The following is a 24,258-nucleotide window of genomic DNA, read 5'->3' as shown; positions in this document are numbered from 1 at the left end:
CCTTATATACGTTACTTCTCACAGTAGTGCCCCTCATTCACATAACATCATACTGAATTGCTCCTTATTCACATTACACCACACCATATTGCTTTTTATTCTCATTATACCACACCATATTGCTCCTTATTCACATTACACCACACCATATTGCTCTTTATTCACATTAGACCACACAGTAGTACCCTTTCTATACGTTATGCCACACAGTAGAGCACCTTATACACCTAATGCCACACATTGGTAATGCATTTATACACATAATACCACACAGTAATGCCCCTTACACATATGACACACATTATTAATGTCCTTATAAACATAGTGCGCCTTACACATTATGCCAACCCTTATTAATGCCCTTATACACATAATTTTCCTTATATATATGCCGCACATTGTTAATGCCCTTATACACATAATGACACACATAATGTCCCTTACACATATGCCGCACATTATTAGTGCCCTTATACCCATAATGACACACATAGTGCCCCTTACACATACAGTATATTACACATTATTAATGCCCTTATACAAATAATGACACATATAGTTCCTGGCGTGAGTCAACTGGCAGCTCTGCTAACGTCGAGTGCCTATTTTTTATGAAAATGCATCTTATTTGCATTGCTATGTGGCAAGGATGCACAAGCAGCTTCAGCTGATTAAAATGATATGCAGCATGCCTATATATTGTGTGCGACTGTGGCTGTATCTGCATACGAAATGCTGCACACAGAATATAGGCATGCCGCATATCATTTTAATCAGCAGAAGCTGCTTGTGCCCCTAGGCATACCAGATGCCCTAGGCAATTGCCTAGTTTGCCTATACCTAAGGCCGGCTATGCCAGATGTGTTACAAATTAGGAGAAGGATCTATTAATTTAAAATTTGAATGTTAAAATAGATTTGCGCTATTTATCGCCTGGCGTTATTTACCGCGTGGCGCTACTTATCGCGTTGAGAGGAGAGAAAAAAAACTTGTGATTTGAGTTACGTGGGCGTACCCGTACGCTCCGTTGCGTAATATACGCTGCGTGCGTCGGCCTTTGGTTTGCGTGCACAAATCTCAGTCCTTGTTAGAGACACGTGTATGCAAAATAAAGATCCACCGTAACACAATTTATATGTTTATCAATGTAGATGATCCTTGATCATCTACCGCACACCACACTGACTTCGCCTTATCTCCCAGGCAAAACTGTGTGTTTGTCTATACTTTAACTATGTTACCTTTACTTTTACACTTTGAAATAGCGGCAAATCTCTCTTAGCACGTTTATCAACTATATAATAGCGAACAGGAGAGTGATATACGAAAATACACGAATGAAAAGAGATGCCGATATGCGTGCGTGTGTACGCAAGACAGAAAAATAAACAGTTTTAAAAGAGACTAGCGTGTTGTTCTTACCTCCGGTTCCCGGATTCCTTCAGCACCCTTTACTAAGAGAAGCAGACGCTTATCCAAACAGCACTACGAGGAATATGATCTCCCGCCCTTTGCTGCTGGATAATGTCTGCTGTAATTACCTAGTGCAGATATGTGAAGGACGGGCGAGCCGCCAATTGTTAAGGCAGAATATTTATCTTATATAAAACCCTTTATGAGGTCTAAGAACACTGTACGCTATCTACGTATGAAGTACCGTAAGGGTACGCACGTTGCGTAACAATCGCTTAGCCGTGGTCGAGACGCTCAAGCGTCACGTTCGCTCACGGCCAAGAGATCACAAGCAGGCACGCTATTGGCTGCTGACTAACGTAATGATTCGCTATAGCGTAACGGATGCTGTATCGGGAGCGGGCTGCTCGAGCGATACAGACGCTCACGAGAATACGCTGTTGGTATCGGGCACACTTATAGGTGAGCGACTACCGTAATGCTACGCTATCAGCGTAGCGGACGCTCGAGACCACGAGGAGATCACGAGCGGCGCTGACGCTCACAATGTTAAACCTTTATATCTAAACCATAAACAATGAAATATGCTGTAAAACCTTAGTGTAGAGATAGGGTGTAGATGCAACCTAGTGTAACCTTATTAACTCAAAAGCTGAATGAGCGTCACCGACGCTCTGAGAATACTTAACACTATAAGAATTACACAGATACCGTGCTTAGGGTCCAACGCCTAATATATATATATATTATGAATGTTATACTTGCAAAAGAATTAATACAAATACAAATCATACACTACAATATAACATAGACTACCTAACCAGATAACTACACAGGAAATATAATACAATTACTATTTAAAGGAAAATAAGAGAAAAAGAGAAGGAGAGAGAGAGAGAGAGAGAGAGATTGGCCCACAATAACAAGAAGATCAATATAGCTGCGGAGAAACACTTACGCACAAGGGGAAACGATCGCATGCGCCTCGATATCCAGCTCCCGATTATCAGCAATGAGAACCGTTGAAGAGAGTGAACTGGATATGGTCGGCCTGCCTATTTATGCCCCACACACAATGCAATTCAATGGTCCCTACAATCTCATTGTTCATTGGACACAGGAATTCGGTTTCGCATTATAACAAAAGGTCATAGGTTGATTCATACAGGTGGGCTGTGACTGCTTCCAACTGTTCAGGTGGGTGGGACACTGAGTTTCCCGCCGCATGACTAAATAAGAACAAATAATAGTAAATGGACATAAACTTCTTATGTCCATAACTATTCGCACGAGCGATTAATCCGCTCCAAACCAACACCGGAATATTGCTATTTAAATACTCTTCCGATGGGTACCAAACACCACTGTATGACCCCTGTTAGACCCTTCGTACAATACAAAGAGGGATCTCTCTGTTCAGGAACATGCTATGTTAACTAAACTTTCAGAATCTATCAAAGGGACCATGATCTACAAAATACATTATATAGTGAAAATATGTAACGATTGAGTCGCACGCTACGATCACATAAACTCTACCGTAAATACGCATACCGTGCGCTTGCGGGTGCCCGCGACTGTGAGTATGCGCACGTACGGGAGAGCGCACGCATGCGCAGCGCGGACCAGAATGAGGTGCAAATATGGCAGTGTGTATAGAGATATTTTTCTGACTTTGACACGGGGAGCTGGCTGGAGTGACACAGGAGGGTGCTGGCAGGAGTAGCACATGGAAAAGCTGGCTGGAGTAACACAGGAGGGTGCTGGCAGGAGTGACACATTGACACATGGGGGAGCTGGCTGGAGTGACACAGGAGGGTGCTAGCAGGAGTAGCACATGGAAAAGCTGGCTGGAGTAACACAGGAGGGTGCTGGCAGGAGTGACACATTAAATTAGTGAGGTATTAGCCGCGCTTGTGTATATGTATATATAGCAGCTCCCTTTATATTAATCACCAAAAATAAAACAAGAAAGATGGAGCGCTTAATTAATATGTATAATGAACGCACGTGCGTTCATTATACATATTAATTAAGCGCTCCATCTTTCTTGTTTTAGGAGTGACACATTGACACATGGGGGAGCTGGCTGGAGTAACACAGGAGGGTGCTGGCAGGAGTAGCACATGGAAAAGCTGGCTGGAGTGACACAGGAGGATGCTGGCAGGAGTGACACATTGACACATGGGGGAGCTGGCTGGAGTGACACAGGAGGGTGCTGGCAGGAGTGGCACATTGACACATGGGGGAGCTGGCTGGAGTAACATAGGAGGGTGCTGGCAGGAGTAGCACATGGAGGAGCTGGCTTGAGTGACACAGGAGGGTGCTGGCAGGAGTGACACATGGGGGAGCTGGCAGGAGTGACACATGGGGGAGCTGGGTTGGAGTGAAACAGGAGGGTGCTGGCTGGAGTGACACATGGTGGAGCTAAAGTGTATTATGTGAATCTGGCTTTTTCAATATGCTTTATGTGTATCTGGCTTTTTCAATGTATTTTATGTTGGATCTGGCTTTTTCAATGTATTTTATAGCATGGGCGTGGCCTAGCAGGTACAATGCCACACCCCTTTTTTGCACACGCGCCTTCTGCTCGATGTCGGCTCTTTGACTTACCTAACAAGATTTTTTGGCTCTTTGTCTCTGACTGGTTGGCCACCCATGCACTGGGCGTACGCAAGTTGATTGACAGGAAGCCAGTATTTGTGGGTGGTAACTGGACGTTGTCTGGGAGTGTCACGAAAAACACAGGCGTGGCCAAGCATTTATAGGGAGGGTGTGTGATGTCAGCCTGATTCTATTGCAATGTAGGAGTAGGTCCTGGGCTACGTGCAGACTGAACACTAATTTGCCCGGGAGTAAACTCCCAGCAAATAAAGAGGGGCGCTGTCTGTGCCAATCAATGAAAACAATGTAAATTTATTACCGATAAAATTTCATATAGTTTATTTAAAAAACTCAAATGTCACACATATATGCTGCAGCATAAATATTCAATCAAAAAACCATGATTAAATAATTAATATATAATTTATCAATTCATATATTTGCATATTCCCCCAATTCATATCATACAATTTAATATGTGCCAAAAACTTATAAAACCTTTATGTAGGACTATTCCTTTATAATGTCCACTGGACTACATATAAATATATAGAGGTATGGGCTGATCTTCGAACACTATGTGTTCATGTGTCCCGGAGATTGCTTTAAGATTGTTAATGAATAATGTGTGCACACACTGATTTATGTAATAAGATGTTATCATATATATAGATCATTCATATCACCTCCAGCTGATTTCCATATTTAAAGTGCTCCGTAATTCCACTCCCTCTGCTGGTGCTTTTCCGTTTAGTGCAGACTATCTGGAGTATTGAGTCTTTTGCAGGCATCCACAGTGCTCCGGCTCCCTCTGCTGGTGATTAGCCACTATTGCAAATGCACTGATAATTATGCCGTGAATAAGTGCTGGTTTCAAATGGTGATAAATAAAGATGATATGACCTGGCTCAGTCACCTCGAAAACGCGTTTCTCCGCCTTCTACCACATCAGCGGCTTCCTCAGTTCGAATGACTGTGCTCAGTAGACTCCGTTTATATAGTCCCTGTAATTTGTAATTCCCGCGACGATTTGCGCATGCGCACTTACTCGTGCGTTCCAAGCCTCACTTTCAGTCCATTCCTTTTATAAACTGCGGCGGCCATTTTACCAGCCCATACCAAGCCTCATTTTCATGTCTGAACATAATTTCAGAGGTATTTCCTTGAAGAGCAAGCCTCGTTTTGAATCCCGGTGGCCATCTTTAATTTTGAATAAACCACTTTTGTTTATATTCCACACCTAGTTTTCAAACCCAGTTAACATTAAAATGAACACTACTTATAAGGCACATTTAAAGTACATATATATTTATCCCCTCTCATTTGCTTAATCCACATATGCAGTACCCACAACTCTACTATATAACAAAATATATAAAAAAAATATATATTCATAATTCTACACATATATGTATATGTATACATACGCACGAAAAGAGCTAATCGTGCACATGCACACACATATATGGGGGGAACTTTTTTTATCCAATTAATTACACAAATCAATTAAAATTAATCAAATAATAACGATATTTACCATGTCGTACATATACGTATATTAATATTACTAACACTAATAATTACATAATCATCCAAAGCATACATATATGTATATATATATACACATTGGGGAAACATTCACTTAATATCCAATATATCCCAATGATACATATATCCTCTTTGTAAAAATCGTTTCCACCTCCATTTCTCGATAACACAAGGCAGTATACATTCACCTATTAACTTTTCACATCCATTATTTCATGATCTATTATATTTTTCATATTTCATTTAACTCCACCGAATCATTAAGTCCCTGTGGAATCAGAGTCTTAAGATTAAATATCCAGAAGGCTTTCTTTTTACATAACCTTCTATATCTATCTCCTCCTCTATTAGTCACCGCCACCTGTTCAATTGCACTTTTTCCTTCCCCACATCCTAGAATATGACGATAAAGGTAAGTATTCCCTATCTTTTTATCTATTTGACGCTTATGTTCCATAAATCTTACATGGAGTGCCCGAGTGGTGCGCCCCACATATTGTAGTCCACATATGCACTGTAAAACATATATAACATATGTGGATCTACAATTCATGAAGCTTTTTATACTGTACTGCTCCTTCGAAACTGATGAAATAAACTGTATCGTTTTCTTATTCGTATGTCTACATGTTGTGCAATTGGTTTTACCACATTTGTGGAAACCTACTGGCAGTTTAGGTAACCACGTATTCTTTTGTCCTCCTTGAACCCCAGATGATGCAGAATTTTTACCTGAGAAGTAACTGGGTGCTACCACAGACTTCAAATTGGCCGATTTTCTAAATATCACTTGGTCAGTCAATTTTACATCACAATTCAAGATTTCATCTAATCTCAATATCGACAGATTTTTTCTAATGATCTTCTTGATTTCATATGTATTAGTATTGAACTTGGTTACAAACATTGTTGTCCTATCTATCATCTTATCTTTATTCTTTTTTAGAGAGACCCTAGTGGTGTCTAATAAAGATTCCCTGCGCAGACTGCACAGACTGGAAAAATCATTCGATGGTGAGTGTGTTGCGAATGGATTTGCGTATGCAGACTTGCACGGCACAGGCTTTTCACTAATTTTTCACAACAAATAACACAGCTACTGTGTGTGAAAGCAGCAGATTCACAATTACCCAATCGGAAGCTAGTGCTATCGATTGTCATCATCATTGTGTAATTGCACCTGCAGACACCCACATCTGATACGACTATGGAAGCAAATATATGCCTGCTGCTCTGCATTTTGTTTTGCAGTTACGCAAACATGCTCTTACAGTACTTGGTCTCCATTAGTCTACCCCTTTCTTCCTCTTTACCCACCTCCCCAGGCACACAGTAAGGATGGGTACACACCTGGCTGACAGATCAGCCATGAGGCCAATCCGCTGACCGATGTAATGATTGGCAAGGTGTATGCACAAAATGATCTTGTGCATACACAATTACCAATCCGCCACCTGTTCTCTGCCAGCAGAGTCATTTGAATATGCCTACCCACTTTGTCACTATATATTCAATGGCAGCTGCTGCCGACCTATCGCGCAGTTGGAGGGTGGGCCATACACACAGCCAGATGCACAGATATACTTGCATGATATATCAGCATTGGCTGTGCTGCAGGGCCGACGCGATATGTGTACACACCTGCCGATGTACTCGCGATATATCGTATGTCTATATAACAAACAATATATCACATAGTGTGTACTCAGCATAAGGGGCATATTATTATGGGGCACCAGATTTTTGCAGCAAAATTTACTGTGGTTATCACACCCAATATAAGATTAAAGTGCCCAATATTCTAAGTGTGCTCCTGATCGCACTATCCAGTTGCAAAAAATTGTAGGCGATAATTTTATATGCAAAACCTGTGGTAAATGTAAGAAGAAGAAAAAAAGAAGAAATCAGCCAGTACCCTAAAAAAACAGGCAAATTAATTAACATAGACCTGGGATTGGTATGCTGTTTTTAAAATTAAATTCTTCAATGTCCAAGCCCCCCCTCCCCCCTTCCCCCCAGCCCACACAACAACTCATTATCCTCTGGAGGGGCAGGGGGATGGTCCACTTGCTACCGGAATTGCGGTGCGGTACGACCGGTACGCGTGGCTGGTGTCAGGCTGCGCAGCGGGACCTCTGACATCACGTCAAGCTGCATATTGCGCACAGCCGGGGGCAGGGGGAGCCGGGCAGCGTCTGAGCCTGCTGAAGATGCTCAACACTGTCCGGCATTGAAAAAATAAAAAAAAGGTGCAGGTTAATCCAGAAATCCTCGTGGTTGGAAGCTCCAATCCCAGAATTCAATCCCGGACAAATTTTGGTCCCAAAATCCCGGGATCCCAACGATCCCGATATTGGCCACCTTAAATGGCATGCAATTGTTACCTTAAGTAAGCTAGTTAAAAACTTTTAATTGCCTGATTAATCATTAGGAGGCATCCCAGGGGTTCTTAACCAAGTCCCAACATTTTGTACCTTAAAATACAGATTTTCCCCAGAAAAAAAAACCAATTCAGCAGGGTCTGCAATTGTGAGTTTTGTTTTATCCCAGATGTTTTTGCCTATTGAATTCAGCAGATTTCACAACGCATTGAATACTTGCATTTATATCCCTAACCCAACAGTAGATAATAAGCTCATATGCACAGTACTGTAGAAAGGATTATGCTGTGTACAGTTATGCACAGATTGTGGCTTTATGTTCTTTCATAAATCAGCTTTGTCTTTTGTTCCCTTCTCCAATTCTTACCGTAAATGTGTGTGCTGTCTGTAGTGAGTGCTGTGTGTACATTACAACCAGTGCAGCACAGAAATCCTGCACATGCTCAGTGCGAACCTCTGTGGCTTCAGCAATCATTCACCCATTGAGATGTCTATTTGCTTATAGCAACATTCCTGCTTCTTATGCTGAAGAGCTGCATTGCCTCTGTACCAGCTATAACAAAAGATATGATTCACCCACCAGAACACCATACACATCCACAAATAAGGTCTGCTATTAACTAGCAATGAGTGAATTTCATTTCAAATGCATCTGAACTAGATGGGAATAACATGATGATGTTATTTATCCCAGGCACCCATCAGCATCCGTAAAGATTATTCTGTACCGTCACATAGAAAGACTATGCTATAATCACATGTATTTATTACCGTAAAACACTGGATCCTTCCTGGAAACCTGGCTGATGACATTTACTCCGTCTTTCCCCATATAGACAGGAAAACATGGATTTCAGCAACTCGTCTGTGTTTGATCAACATAAAGGTAAGTCAACCATTAAGTGCTTTTACAATTTCTGCTGCATTTGTGCTTTAATTCAGCAATCGCTTGCCTGCTTCCTAATCATGATATATGTTTAATAATAACCCCATGAGTTGAGCACGTAAAGTGATGTCGCCTGGTACGGAAAGTACGACAGGAATTCACGCAGGGTTTTTTTAAATACATATTTAACACACATTTATTGAATGATAACAATTATTTACCTTTATTTTTGTAGCCACTAATGTCTTGTCATATCCATATTTTGCTTTTCTGAATGACGAATCTGATGAATAGTTTTAATCAGATACTTAAAACACAATATTTATTACATTCATAACACCAGCCTATGCTCTGTATTTTTATCTTGTTACTTTATTTATACCGTTTACATTTAGACAGCGCTATGCTTTTAGACAGCGCTATGCTTTTATATCCCTCATGGCATAATTTGTGCACTATGCACTCAAATCTCTCCTACAATTGTCCCTAATCTGGTGTTAATTCTCCTCGCATCCACATGACAATTTGCCCAGTGACGAATCGTGTCTGACCCCCGTGAATTAGACACAGGAAAGGGGAACGGTGTTACTCAGCAGTGACAACACAAGTGACCTGCCGTTGTGTGCATGCTGCTCTGGCCTGTGCTGCTTCAGCGCTTCACTAAAATGATGGATATTAGCAAAACAATTTGGATATGTTGCAGCATTGGACCAGCAAAGTGTCTGAGTTTATATCAACGACGGGCCTCCCCGTACCTTATTGTAGGAAATATACTGTGTGCTTAGAGTAGCTTCTGGCAGAATAAACACTAGGGGAACCAATTTTGCATGTTTAGGTTGCTATGGAAATCCAGATGGAGTGAAGCTGCCTTTTGCAGTGCAAGGATTCAACAGAAACAGAAATGCTGCAAGCGGCTGCACTCTATTGCGCCAGTGAATGGATGGGGTTCCCCATCAAAGTTTCAATTGTTTGGATTTCATTTGTAGACTTGAGACTAATCAGCAGAAGGCTCACGTGGTTTGTTACATATAGATATGTACCTAAATAAAAGTGCAGAGGGTTCTATGGGGGCTGTGTACCTAGGAGGTAGTCATTGAAAATTTTCAATGAGAAATAATTTGTGAATGTCCACAAATTAGGAAGTTGGGGGCGTACCACCTAAATATGCTTATATACAGGAGGGATGATGTAGAGCTGGATGTATTTAGCCTCAAATACGCAGGTGTCATATGTTCTGAGTGAGAGATGCATGTTGTACAGTTTGCAGAGCTAGATGCTTTTCAAAGTGTGCCTGGCTCTGCGAGCGTAGCATATATGTGCCTTGTATGCCAGGAGAGAACAGTGATACAGTATATGCGTCAGGTTAATGCCAGGAAAGGAGTATTATATATGCCTGCTTTACTCTGGGTGATTAGCTTCACTATGCTATTAGCAAATGGTAAAGTTATAAAACACAATTTATACACAATACGGTACTTTACTAAGGTATATACTTAAGGAATGTAGTTGGAATCTCGACATACAGTATGCCGGTGGTCTGGAGACCGGGGCCGGAATCCCCACACCTGTCTGAATGCCGACGCCGGAATCCCGCCAGCCAGAATCCCGAACGTAAGTATGCCGGGGATGGGTGGGGTTAGGCTGCAGGGTGGAGGGTTAGGATGCAGGGGAGGGGAAAGTTAGGGTTAGGCCCAAAGGGATGGGGAAGGCTAGAATTAGGATGCGAGAAGGGAGGGTTATGGTTAGGCTGTGGGAAGAGTTAGGGTTAGTTTTAGTTGAATGGCCCTGTCCGGATTATGGCATTCGGGATGCCAGGATCGGTATTCTGACTACCGATATCCTGTACCCAACCCATTCTGAAGATTGTTCAGTATAGGGATGGCCATCGACCATCAATAATTGCCAAACATCGATGGTTAACTACCGATGGTAAATAGTTTTGCCATCGATGGAAGAGAGCCAATGGTTTTCTGCCATCAATGACTGAGTGGAACCAAACATCAGCACTTAGCCCTGTCCCAGAGGCCCGCTTATCCCTGTCCCCGGTTTTGAGTGACCCATTGCCTGGTCAGCACCTTCCAGTGTTGGTGCAAACCATTAATGGTTCACCATAGATGTTTATGTGCCATCAGTGTTTATCATCAATGGCTTTATCAATGAACAGCCCACCGATAGCCATCCCTAGTTCAAGACCATAGTAGGGTGACAATGTGCCCTGGGCCAACCCACACATGTGGCATCTTGATGTGATGAAGAAGGGGAGGGGCCATTGTAAATGAGATGGAGCTTAGTACCCAGACCATTAAATGCAGTGCCACAAGGCAGTGACAGCCCTACCACTGAGACTCTGGGCAAGCCCCTAGTTACAGTCCAGAGACTGTTCATATGACTGGACAGTGTTATTAATGAATAATATGTCACGTGTTGGGACTGAAATGCCGGTGGCCAGAATACTGACTGCAGCATCCCGATCTTGAGAATCTTGACATAGATATACTGTACTTAACCTTTCCCCAATGGCCCCCTAACACTATCCCTCCCTTGTAGCAGCCTAAACCTAACCATCCCCCTCCTGCAGCCTAACCCTCTCCGGTGGTGCCTAAATCTAACTTACCAACCCTGCAGCCTATACCTAACCCCCTATCCCTGCAGCCTTAACCTAACCCCCCCTTCCTGCAGTCTAACCCCCCCATCCCCGCAGCCTAAACCTTACCCACCGCAGTTTACCTGTCCTGCTGCCCAGCACACGCTCGTTTGGTATCCCGGCAGTCGGGATTCCGGAGCCAGGCTTATGACCCTATTCGGGATGCTGGTGTCGGCATTCCGAGTGGAGTCAGGAATCTGGCGTCAGTATTTTGACGGCCAAGATCCTGACCGGATCCCTGTCACATTTACCAGTTAAAATACAAAGTAAAAGCAGATACATATTCAACAATGTCCCACTTCTGTAATGGTGTCCGGTCTGATCTTCCCAAGCAGTGACATGTATAGCCAGAGGTCTGAGATTGAGATAACAAACATGTACACACTTATGTCAGAAGCCAAATAACATAGCAGACACTCGCTGGACATAACACTCCCCACATGGGATTTAGTCAATTTACCTACAATCAAAATCCTGACAGTCAAAGGAGGAGATTCAAATGTTTGAAAAGTCGGTTGGGTGTCTGGTTTTTCCTGTCTATTAGATAGGAAAAAACAGACTCCCAACTGACTTTTCAAACATTTGAATCTCCCCCAAAATATCAACATCCATTGACCGACAGTCAAAATCCCAACAAGGTCAAAATCCCGACATTAAAAATACAGACAAGGTCATAATACCGACATTTAAAATGTTGACAGGTCAAAAAGTCGACATGAGTTTTCATGATTTTTTCATTGCAACCAACTTGTTCATACTTTACCATCCCAATGGACCTGGAGGGGGAATATAATAGTGTGCCGAGCGCAGCGAGCCACCGTGCCCCGAAGCGTGCGAGCCATGCTTGGGGCCACTTATATGGTGTCCATGTTGACCTATGTTGACATACACACTAAAAAACAGTGAAAAACTCTTGTGAACTTTTTGACCAGTCGACATTTTAAATGTCGGTATTTTGACCTTGTCGGTATTTTAAATGTTGGTATTTTGACCTTGTCGGGATTTTGCCTTTGTCTGGATTTTGACCGTAGGTAGGTATTTCATACTGATTCCCCATACATGTAACAGACAGGGTTGGAATCAGAATTGAAGACCCAGCACTGCTAGGCATTTAAACCAGAAGGCATCATAGGATAGTTCCTATGACACAGAGGTTCCCAAACACGGTCCTCAAGACACTCTAACGGTCCATGTTTTAAGGATATCCATGGCTGAGCACAGAGAGTTATATCAAATTGATTGATGTACCAATTACGTCACATGTGCCCAAGCTTGGTTATCCTTAAAACCTGGACAGTTAGGGTGCCTTGAGGACCGCATTTGGGAACCTCTGCTATGACATAAAACAATTAAGACGCCTAGCATCGAGGCAAGGTATAGAACTGCAAGTATCATAGAACATTCAGTATGATTTTTCCTTCAATGTCTAGTTGCAGTCTATTGAATACTATGGTTAAAAAACCTATAGCACTCGTCTGTGGCTCTGAGATCTGTAAAGCACAGTGGGGACCCAGTTCTAACAACATAAATGTGTGAGACAGGACTTCCAGACAAGGCCTCACTCAGCGGGAGTCTTTCTAGTTCCACCTGCTTATCAAAACGTCATTCCGAGAAATGCTGGTCAGAGGAATTAAGAGTTAACACTTAAATGTCCATGGGATAGCTTATGTACAAAACCATCAGTCCAGTTTTGTCATTCTTATACATTCTGAATAGCCAACATGATCCGTGATTCTAATAATACATGAAATACATTAAACAAAACATAAAGGGCCTGATGCAGCCTTGCAAGTAAATGGGGCATATACTGCATGCATGGAAATAATGATATGCAGTATTTAGGCATGTGCTGAGTTGTACGCAAGATGCGACCACATGTGAGAGTGCAGCTGGAACTCGCACTAACGCAATACTAAGTGCAAAAGACACAGCCACAGGCATATTATTATATATGTACAGCTCTGTATGGCCGTCGCAGAATTTTCCTTATGCGAGAACAGCGCATTGCAATCCAGTCACTCTTCAGTCGCAAATGTGGATGCAGTCGAAACGCGTCTGCATTGCCTGTAATTGCGTACTACCATTTTCTGATCAGGTACAGCAATGGTACTGACCGTCACATGGAGCAGCTGATCAGTAAGTGTGTATACTTACCTAAATTGGCCTCTCTGTCGGCACAACAGCGGGTCCACCATCAAGTCGTGATCATGTGAAACCAGCCTAACAGTCCAGGTTTTAATGATATCCATGCTTCAGCACAGATGGGCAAATCAAATCGACTGAAATACTAATTAATTGAGGGCCGTCATAACAGCATAGTAGGCCCTGGGCGAAGCAATGCAGTGGGGCCACTACCCACCCATTCATGGGAAACAATAATTAAAAAAAAAAAAGTAAAATTGCGGGGCCTTGAGCAGCTGCCCAGTGTGCCTATACATTAAGATGGCCTTGAATTAATCCACCTGTGCTCAAGCATGGATATCCTGAGAACCTAGACTGTTATACCCCTTTCACACCGCACAAATAACCCGGGTCGACACGGGTCGGCGTGCAGTGTGAAAGGGGCATAGCCGAAATCGCGGGTCGCCTGACCTGGCAATTCAACCCGGGAATAAAGCAGTGTTATACCTGGGTTGAATACCGGGTCAGTGGCTGCGTAAACGGGCTCCCGGGTCAATGCGTCCCGGGACTCGTTTTCTACAGCAGGGAGAGACAGTGCAGAGATGATCTCATCTCCCAGCGCTGCCTCCACCTCTGCCCCCGCCTCCTCCCCCTGCTACTATGGCAACCCGCCCGGCATATTGCCGGGTCGGAGAAGCCTGCAGCAACGGCCAATGCCGGATCCCACCCGGGATGGACCGGTTTCCAATTCCCTGGAGGGATCCGGCATTGGCAGTGTGAAAGGGGTATTAGTGTACCTTGAGGACCGAGTTTGGGAACCACTAATGAACAAGAAATTCCCTGCAAGCAGGCTTACATTAACGTTCAACTTAGTATTGGCCATAACATGCCTAAAGCAGAGTTTCACCATTACAGTCCATGTTTTAAGAATATCTTAAAACTTTGTCAATTTGATCTAACCATCTGGAATCCAGCATGGATAGCCTTAAAACCTGAACTGTTCTGAAGAGTTTTGGAAACTCTGTCCTAAACTACAGTAATTATCTGACATACTATTATTTACTATTTATTTATTAACAGTTTCTTATATAGCGCAGCAAATTCCGTTGCGCTTTACAATTTGAAATATCAATAACAAACTGGGTGATAACAGTCATAGAGGTAGGAGGGCCCTGCTCGCAAGCTTACAATCTATAGGGAAATAGGCATATGTACACAAGGAAAGGTGCTATCTATTGCATAGAATGAGAAGACATGTGAGGATATGTGTGGACTGTGCAGAGTGGATGTAATTTGATAGGAAGGTTTATGAAAGTTATGTGGGTGGTTCAGGAATTTGATACGCTTGCCTAAAGAGGTGAGTTTTGAGGGAACGCTTGAAGGTTTGGAGACTAGAGGAGAGTCTTATTGTGCGTGGTAGGGCATTCCACAGAGTGGGTGCAGCCCGATGAAAGTCCTGCAGTCGTGAGTGGGAGCGAGTAATGAGTGTGGATGAGAGACGCAGGTCTTGTGAAGAGCGAAGAGGTCGGGTTGGGAGATATTTTGTGATAAGCCAAGTGATGTACGTTGGTGTAGTTTGGTTAATGGCCTTGTGTGTGAGTAAAAGTATTTTATATTGAATGCGGTAGAGTACAGGTAACCAATGGAGGGACTGACAGAGTGGATCTGCAGACGATGAACGTCTAGCGAGGAAGATAAGCCTCGCCGCTGCATTCAGAATGGATTGTAGTGGTGAGAGTCTCGTTTTGGGAAGACCAGTTAGGAGACTATTGCAATAATCAATGCGGGAGATAATGAGAGCGTGGATTAGAGTTTTAGCAGTGTCTTGTGTAAGGTATGGTCGTATTTTGGATATGTTTTTTAGATGCATGTAACATGATCTTGAGACAGATTGAATGTGGAGAACAAAGGACAGATCAGAGTCAAGGATGACACCTAGGCAGCGAGCTTGTGGGGTAGGATAGATAGTCGAGTTTTCAACAGTGATAGAGATATCAGGATGGTACCTACTATTGGCCGGTGGAAATATAATTAACTCTATCTTTGAAATATTAAGTTTGAGGTGGCGAGATGTCATCCAGGATGAGATGGCAGAAAGGCATTCAGTGACACGGTCCAGTACAGATAGGGACAAGTCAGGGGAGGATAGGTAGATTTGAGTATCATCTGCGTACAGATGATACTGAAAACCAAAAGAGCTGATTAGTTTACCAAGAGATGAGGTATAGATAGAGAAAAGCAGAGGACCCAAGACTGAGCCTTGCGGTACTCCAACTGAAAGAGGTAGCGAAGAGGAGGTAGATTCAGAGAAGCGAACACTGAAGGAGCGATTAGATAGGTACGATAGGAACCAAGAAAGGGCTGTGTCTTTAAGACCTAGGGATTGTAGTGTCTGTATGAGAAGAGAGTGGTCTACAGTGTCAAATGCAGCAGATAGATCTAGAAGAATAAGTAGTGAGTAGTGGCCTTTAGACTTTGTAGTGACCAAATCATTAACCACTTTAGTCAGTGCTGTCTCTGTGGAATGTTGGGAACGGAAGCCTGACTGAAGTGGGTCCAACAAAGTGTATGAGTTAAGAAAGTGTGTGAGTCGAGTGTTGGCAAGTCTCTCAAGTAGCTTAGAGAGACAAGGGAGCTGAGAGGTAGGGCGGTAGTTTGAGAGAGCATTAGGGTCAGAATTTTGTTTTTTTTAAATGGGAGTAATCACTGCATGCTTGAAGAGTGAAGGAAAAATACCAGTAGAGAGAGAGAGATTACAGATGTTAGTTAAGGTTGGGATGAGCACCAGAGACAGAGCTTTACTTATTTGTGAGGGTAAAGGATCAAGAGGAGAGGTAGTAGAGAAGCAGGATGAGAAGAGTGATGATACTTCATCTTCATTTGTGGGATCAAATGAAGAAAGAGTGCCAGAGGGTTCAGGTAAAGAACGGAGCAGGTCACTGGCTGCCGAAGAGCATACCATATATATATATACAGGCAAAAGACTGGCACTCCACTTTCCTGAAGTCAACTGCCGCAGGTGCTCAGCTCCAGAGAAGATGTAGGGAACGAGATGAGAGGCACTCAGCGGTCTTGTATAAATGAAGAAGCAGACACCACGGATGGCAATGCAACGTTTCGGATTTTACTCCTTTTTCAAGCGACAAACATACAACAAGACATTCACAGTGTTCTTACCTAAATACCCTCCAATAGATCATCTCCACACGTGCGTCTCCCGTTCCTGATCCTGGGCCGCCCGCACTTCCGGTGTACGTCACTTCCGGCGAACGTCTCCGCAAGCGTTTCAGTGACGTCACGCCGCATCCTTCCACTCACCGGCGGCATGTAGCTTAGCAACCAAACACCAGGAAATGATGTAGACGGGGGCCGGAGATCCACTCCCCTAGTCAAAATCCTCGGTATCGTCACCGCATACCTTTCCGGAAAGTGTTGTCTGCTGCTTCTCGGGGCGTTGGCATGGCAACCAGAATACATAGGAAGTGGGATGCACTATAGAAAATGAAAAACAAACTACATATAAGTGTTATAAAAAACATATAGTTGCAGCACAATCCGGAATCCCTAGTATGAAACCATATTAGAAAAAACATGTAATATTGCTGATTACCAAATCTATAGATATTAAGTTTCATATTATCAACTACCAATCAAATGACATATAGGACTAAGTGGTATAATGATTTAAAGGAAAGAGCTGAATGTTAAATGTTCATTAAGGCCTACCAGGTTTGACAGTGTCCAGTTTAAATATCCACTGTGCTTCAAGACACAACAGTCATTTCCCTCTATCTCCACCACGGAGATCGTCCGGAACGTGATCAATGATCACATATCTCAGCGTTGATAAATTGTGTTTTTCTTGGGCAAAGTGTCTTGCTACCGGTTGGTCATTATCCTTTCCTGAAATAGCGGCCCTAATTGCGGAGCGGTGCTGGGCAATTCTCTCTCTGAATCTTCTAATAGTCTTGCCTATGTAATACAGGCCGCAGGGACATTTTATAGCATAGATAACGTAGGTACTGAGGCATGTGAGAGGATGATGAATTAGAAATTTCTGTCCATTATGTGGATGCATAATGTATTTAGAAGCGATCATAAAACTGCAGGTTGTACATCCCACACATCTGTAACAACCATTTGGTCTTTTTTGTACATTATAGGCGGTTCTTTTAGATATGTCTGTACGTACTAGCCAATCCCGGGTATTACGACCTCTTTTGTAACATGACATGATGCTAGTGTGTTTCCACATTTTCAGTTCCTTATCTTGTTGAATCATTGGCCATAATGACTGAGAGGTTTGTTTAATACTCTTGTCTGCCGTATTATACGTAGAGGTCTGAATCGGGTCCTAAATTGCTTCCTCATCTCCCCTGCTGTCAGTGAGAACAAGTACAAGGAGGTTCCAATTTATAAAGACAAAAAGGTATTTTTTCAAGTAGTAAAAGTCAAAATAGGAACTTTTTAGATTTAATAAGTCCTGTATCATTTTAATTTTAACTTGAGTCTTATTAAAGATTAGCAAACTAGGCTTATATTGAATTTTTGGAATTATTTGAAACTATTCCTACATATGCTGGTTTGCATCCAATTCACTATTTTATGTTAACAGTGTAATGGCAAAATGAGGGGACTGCACTAGTGCAGCACGCGGTTATTAACGTATTAATGTCAGCAGAAATGATAGGACATACTTTTTATATATGGTTAATGTGCAATGTATACCTAGTATATGAAGTACTATGTTGACATGACCTCACATTGCCTGAGTTTTCCCATCTAGTTTACGTGCACATAGCCCCATCTGATGCATTATAGCCTTGTTGCTGTCTCACATGTCTCCCTCATGACATGGAGTAGAGGTTCCCAACTTGGGCCTCTAGGTACCCTATCAGTCCAGGTTTTAAGGATATCCATGATTGGGCACAGATGACTTAATCAGTAATTCACAATTTGATTTAACCATCTGTATTCTACCATGGATATGCTTAAAGCCCGAACTGTTAGGGTGCCTTGGGGGCTGAGTTTGGAAACCACTGACCTAGGGCAAGTCTCCCACCATTGGATGTGATTGTATGAGGGCAGGGGGCCTGGCCACATCACCGAGGAGGCATGTCTGCTTTATAGAGGGGCATGCAAACCAGTCCCTTACTATAACATTTTATCTGTGCACTCTGCACCCAATTACCATGCAGGCCTGCAGTAAACGGAAATACTGCCTGACAATCAGGGCAATGCAGTCCAATGGTAACACTGGGCTGTGGCCAGGAATAGGGACTTTCTAACTGAAATCAGAACATACTTGCCTACGCTCCCTCATTCTGCAGGAGACTCCCTGAAATAGAAGCAATTTCCCTGAATAGTCCATCAATCTCCCTGATGGCACCTTAACCCCATTGTACATCCAGAGGCAGAACTCTGGGAGGCAACGGAGTCATCTGCCGCCGGGCTCCTGCTCTGAAGGGGGGCACCTCTCCTCCCATTCTGTGGGGATAAATCAGAGATACATACATTCAAATGGGAACATCAGTGCCATTTTCCTGCATTGGTGATAAGGCACAATGATCCCTATGGCTACATGCATTTTAAATAAGATTTCTCGTGGCCACTTACAGTATATGGAACCTCTTGTAAAGCACAATACACGAACAAATTCTGCAAAATATAAGAGTCTTTTCTGCAACAAGTAGACTTACTAACTTTGGGGCTGATTTACATTTGGATGTAAGTAATTTTTATGACACGCCTCTCAGATGTAGCAGTACATGTCCGCACTGATAGGTGATACTTTCACATCTCCCTGAAATGCTTGTTCAAAAGTAGGCAAGTATGAATCAGAATGGTTGGGCGGTATGCAGGGGTGTGCGGGCCAAGTCATTGCGGAGCCACTAAGAGCAGAGGTGGCAGTATACTCTGGTTTTACGCTTGTCATTCCCCTCTCTTTTACTTTCATTTGTGTAAACCCAGACCATGGGAAGCAAATGCAAAAAGCTGCTATAAAGAACGGTGATGAAACGTGACTTCTTATGCCCTTATCCTTAAGGATGACAATAGAATTATTTCATGTCTGACCATCTGCACTGCAGCACCATAGACTGCAATGCAGACGTTTGTGTCATTTCCCATGTATGTAGCTGGGAATTCTCATAAGGATTTTCCTTTAGTGGCGAACTATCAATTATAGTAAAGCTCAATTTTTTCTTCTAATTAATGTTTGCTAAAATAAAATACATAGAGCCTCATTTAAACAAAGGAGGGAAGAGAGATAAAAGAAACAGATGTGGATAAGGACAAACCATGATAAAACCCAGCTTGATAAGGAATTGAAGCTGCTTGAAGGAATATTCACTCTGCATGAGTATCTGTGGTATGAAGCCCTTTGGCACAGCCTGTCAGTATATTGGCCTATATTATACGGGGGCTGGTACTGGCAGTCAGATTCAGTTACAGAGTTGTGAGGTGTTGTGTTTCCGCAGCAACATAATCTTCAGCGTAACTTTGTCATGAGCCATTCCGGAAGGCATTAGAGTTAAAGAATTCCATAGGGTAGTTGAAGATAGGGCCTATTTATAAAGCCATTCTGTCCCATATATAATGCAAAAACTGCTTTATTTAAATACAGCATATATTTAACAATGTCAGAAAACGGATGTATCGCAGACATCTCCCACTTTTGGCAACAATCTGCTTTTGATTTTGGGAGCCTGTTATATTGCAACATATGGGGACTGTTGTATGCTGCAATGTTATAGTTGATTGTGGGAGATATTAACAATATATTTGCTCTTGACATTGCAAAATGTATTATTTATTTAAATGATCTCTGATTACAATGTTATGGGCCCTACACACTGGCAGATTTCACTGAACGATATGAACGTTCTCATTCATTAATGAACGAGAACTTGTTCATATCATTCAGTGTGGAGGCAGCAACGGTGAACGATGCATGGCCCCGCAATCATTTATCGTTGGTGCCCCGTCGCTTATGCAGGCAGGCCAATATGGACAATCTCGTCCATATTAGTATCCACTGCTATGGAGCCAGGTGACGGGGGGGAGTGAAGAAGCTTCACTATCCCCATCACTCCCCCCCGCCGCCGGGTCGCCCGCCGGTTGTATAGGCCATCGGGCCCCCACGGCGGCACATCGCCATATGTGTAGGGCCCTTTAAGGATATTCTATTTGTCTAGCAATATCCTTCAGTTGTCTGATGATTCTTGTACCAGCTGCTGGGAGTCAGAAATCAAGACACAAAAGCAGTGTCTATGTCAAAAGCTGATTCTGAGCTACGCTCGTTTACTTTCTAGGGGTTTTTATGGCAAAGTTTCACATAATGAATATATAATGAATACGTCACAAAGGAGTTTAGTAATAACTACAAATTTCTACAGAACAATACAGAACATTTTAGCAACATTACACATTTCTGCATTTCAGCAAGTTCTCATGAGTCTTTTAGCCCAGAGAGTTGTATCCTTTAGTTGTTATCAGTGCTCTCTAAAGGTTGGACAGCTGAAACATTCCACTTCTAATTACAGGGACTTTAGTGTAGAGACACGTCTGCCTCATGGGGGTCATTCCGAGTTTAGCACAGCTACGATCATCTTCCCTGACATGCGGGGGGACGCCCCGCATGTCAGTCCGGCTTCCCCCCGCACAAATACAAAAGCATCGCACAGCGGCGATGCTTTTGTATTTCTGGAGAAACTCCCGGCCAGCGCAGCTCTTGCGGCTGGCCGGGAGTTGTTCGTTGCTGCCCAACGGTCCGGCCATGCATGCATTGGCCAGACCACTCCCCCTAAACGGTGGCTTAACGCCGCCGTCCAGCCCCCTTCCGCCCAGCGACCGTCTCTGTCTCAGAGGTGATCGCTAGGCAATGACGACTGCCATGCACTGTCGCACTGCGGCGCCGGCGCATGCGCAATTCCGACCCGATCGCTGCGACAAACTGCAGCGAGCGATCGGGTCGGAATGACCCCCATATCTGCTATAAACTGCTTAAGGATCAAAACACACATATATTTCATATATTTTATTTGCAAGCATCTAATTTAACTCTTGCAACCTCTATGGAGCAGCCCGGCCAGAGAAGGATCTTACATATTCCCTTGCACTTTACAGTTGGGATCAAACAGTTATAAAGTAAGACTGGGTAATAACAGACGTAGAAGTAAGAGGGCCCGGCTTGCATGCTTGCAATCTATAGGGAAGTAGGCATTTATACACAAGGATAGGTGCTACCTCTTACATAATGATCCAGCAAGATTGCAGAGGTTCTTGGTGGGCTGTATGATATGGTCACAAAGGAATGTTAGTCAAGAGTCAGGAGGATGTAAAAGTGAAGAAAGAGAAAATATGTACAATTACATGTATGTATGGACTGTATAAAGGGGATGTACTTAGGCAGGATAGTTTATGAAGGTTACTACTGGTAGAATCTAGAAGAACGGCATACATACTGTAGTCACTGACTATGCTAAGGTAAAATCCAAGGTTATCATCATTACCATGGTACAAACACATACTGTATAACTGCAGATAACTCTACTGTTAAATGTCTGAACATGACACATGTGGTTTAGAGTTTGAATCCCCTGCAGAATGGGCTCTGATCTAAGTATTTTAAAACATGGAATGAGGTAAACTATAAGAATACTAAGACTAATAAGTAAGAGGAGTTAGTAACAGGTCAGGAGTCTACATTAATTGATAAAATGCCCCTCCAATATAAAAACTCTAGATCTGCCCCGGGTCACAGTCAGATTTTTTTTGTCCCAGTCCAGTCCTGAGCGGAAAGGAAAGTTGCATAAAAATATCATTCTTTTTATCTTATATGGTGCTCTATCTTAATGGCCAACTGCCCGTCAGTGCTCTCGTGCCAACGTCAGTGCTCTTGTGCATGTATAAGCACAGAAAACAGTCGGAAGGAGCAGAAGCATCTGAAGAGATCCCGACCTCTCTACACTCCAATACCCCTTTCCTTTGGAAAAAGCTGATAAAGCCATCTGAAGATGCTAAACTTTTCGGATATTAATTTGAAGAAGACTTCTATTCCCATACAGGACTAGGGGGATGACAGCCTACAACAGGGATATCCTCAATGTTTTCTGTGTTAACAAGCTCAGTTATCTGAATGTGGGATATTAATGCGGACACAGACATTTCACATTAATATCAGAGACAAAAGTTTAACAAATAAATCTTTAATATGTTCTAATGGGCTTTTTTAAGAGGAAACAATTATTTTGTTTTATACAAGCTCCTGTGTTTGAAAATGACAGTTACTGTAGCATACCTCCCAACTGTCCCACTTTCAACGGGACAGTCCCGTTTTTATGAGACTGTCCCACTCCCCACTCGCGGGCTACAGTGTTCTGTGGCAGGGATAAGTCGATGGTGAGCACATGCGATGTGCATGGCATCTATGCACAGTGAAGGGAGAGCCCAGGGGCAGCCCAGCATCTCGGAGAGTGCTGCCCCCCCCCCCCCCCCCCACACACACACACACACAGTGAAGCAAATGAGGTGTACCAAGGCTATACCCCCGTTTCCTGAGGTTCCACCCCCTATTCAGACATGCATGCCAACGGCATAAGCAGTGTCCCAATTACCTCTCCAATGCATGTTTGGAGTGGGTTCCAATAGATAGTTTGATAGTGTCTAGGTTGACAGTCAGTAGGTTGACACCATATGGTCGACATACATTGGGTCGACAGGGTCAAAAGTTTGACAGGGTGAAAAGGTCAATAGCTAAATGTAGAGAGTGCTTAAGGTCGACATATACAAAAGGTCGACAGGAACAAAAGATTGCCAGATTTAAAATGTCAACATGACAATGGTTGACACACATATGTGGCCAAAAGTAATGGAGTGCTATATTCTACCGTATTTAATATAAAATACTTTTACTCACACACAAGGCCATTAACCAAACTACACCAACGTACATCACTTTGCTTATCTCAAAATATCTCCCAACCCGACCTCTTCGCTCTTCACAAGATCTGCGTCTCTCATCCACACTCATTACTCACTTCCACTCACGATCTCAGGACTTTCTTCAGGCTGCACCCACTCTGTGGAATGCCCTCCCATGCACAATAAGACTCTCCTCTAGTCTCCAAACCTTCAAGTGTTCCCTTAAAACTCACCTTTCAGGCAAGCGTATTAAATTCCAGAACTGCCCACATAACTTTAATAAACTTTCCTATCAAATTGCATCCACTCTGCACAGTCCACTCCACACATATCCTCACATGTCTTCTCATTCTTCACTTTCCCTTCCTCTAGACCCCGGTTCATAATTGCTGTGTGACCATATCATACAGCCCACCAAAAACCTTTGGAATCTGGCGGACAACTATGCAATAGATAGCGCCTATCCTTGTGTATCCATGCCTATTTCTCTATAGATTGTAAGCTTGCGAGCAGGGCCTTCCTACCTCTATGACTGTTTGTTATTACCCCTGTTTGTTATTACCCAGTATTGTTGTATTATTGTTATTTCCAATTGTAAAGCGCAATGGATTTTGCTGCGCTATATAAGAAACTGTTAATAAATAAATAAAATAATAGGATTTTAATTACCTACCGGTAAATCCTTTTCTCATAGTCCATAGTGGATGCTGGGGTCCACATTAGTATCATGGGTGTAT

General features: G+C 42.9%; 1 protein-coding gene and 1 long non-coding RNA gene across 2 annotated transcripts in view; one reads left to right on the top strand and one right to left on the bottom strand.

Moving 5' to 3' along the window:
- Positions 1-8,409: 8,409 nt before the first annotated feature.
- Positions 8,410-24,258, top strand: part of ANKRD55 (ankyrin repeat domain 55) — a 315,713-nt gene continuing 299,864 nt past the window's right edge. The window contains exon 1 of the mRNA XM_063947702.1: positions 8,410-8,832. Coding sequence (XP_063803772.1) covers positions 8,793-8,832 — 40 coding nt within the window. The 5' untranslated portion in view covers positions 8,410-8,792. The remainder of the gene's footprint in view (positions 8,833-24,258) is intronic.
- The window catches only part of LOC134979992 (uncharacterized), a 35,984-nt gene continuing 28,497 nt past the window's right edge, over positions 16,772-24,258 (bottom strand). The window contains exon 3 of the long non-coding RNA XR_010190357.1: positions 16,772-17,089. This is a non-coding gene — a long non-coding RNA (uncharacterized LOC134979992). The remainder of the gene's footprint in view (positions 17,090-24,258) is intronic.

This window comes from Pseudophryne corroboree, chromosome 1, assembly GCF_028390025.1.
Source record: "Pseudophryne corroboree isolate aPseCor3 chromosome 1, aPseCor3.hap2, whole genome shotgun sequence".
Classification (NCBI taxonomy): domain Eukaryota; kingdom Metazoa; phylum Chordata; class Amphibia; order Anura; family Myobatrachidae; genus Pseudophryne; species Pseudophryne corroboree.
This window is presented reverse-complemented; position numbering and strand designations above follow the sequence as displayed.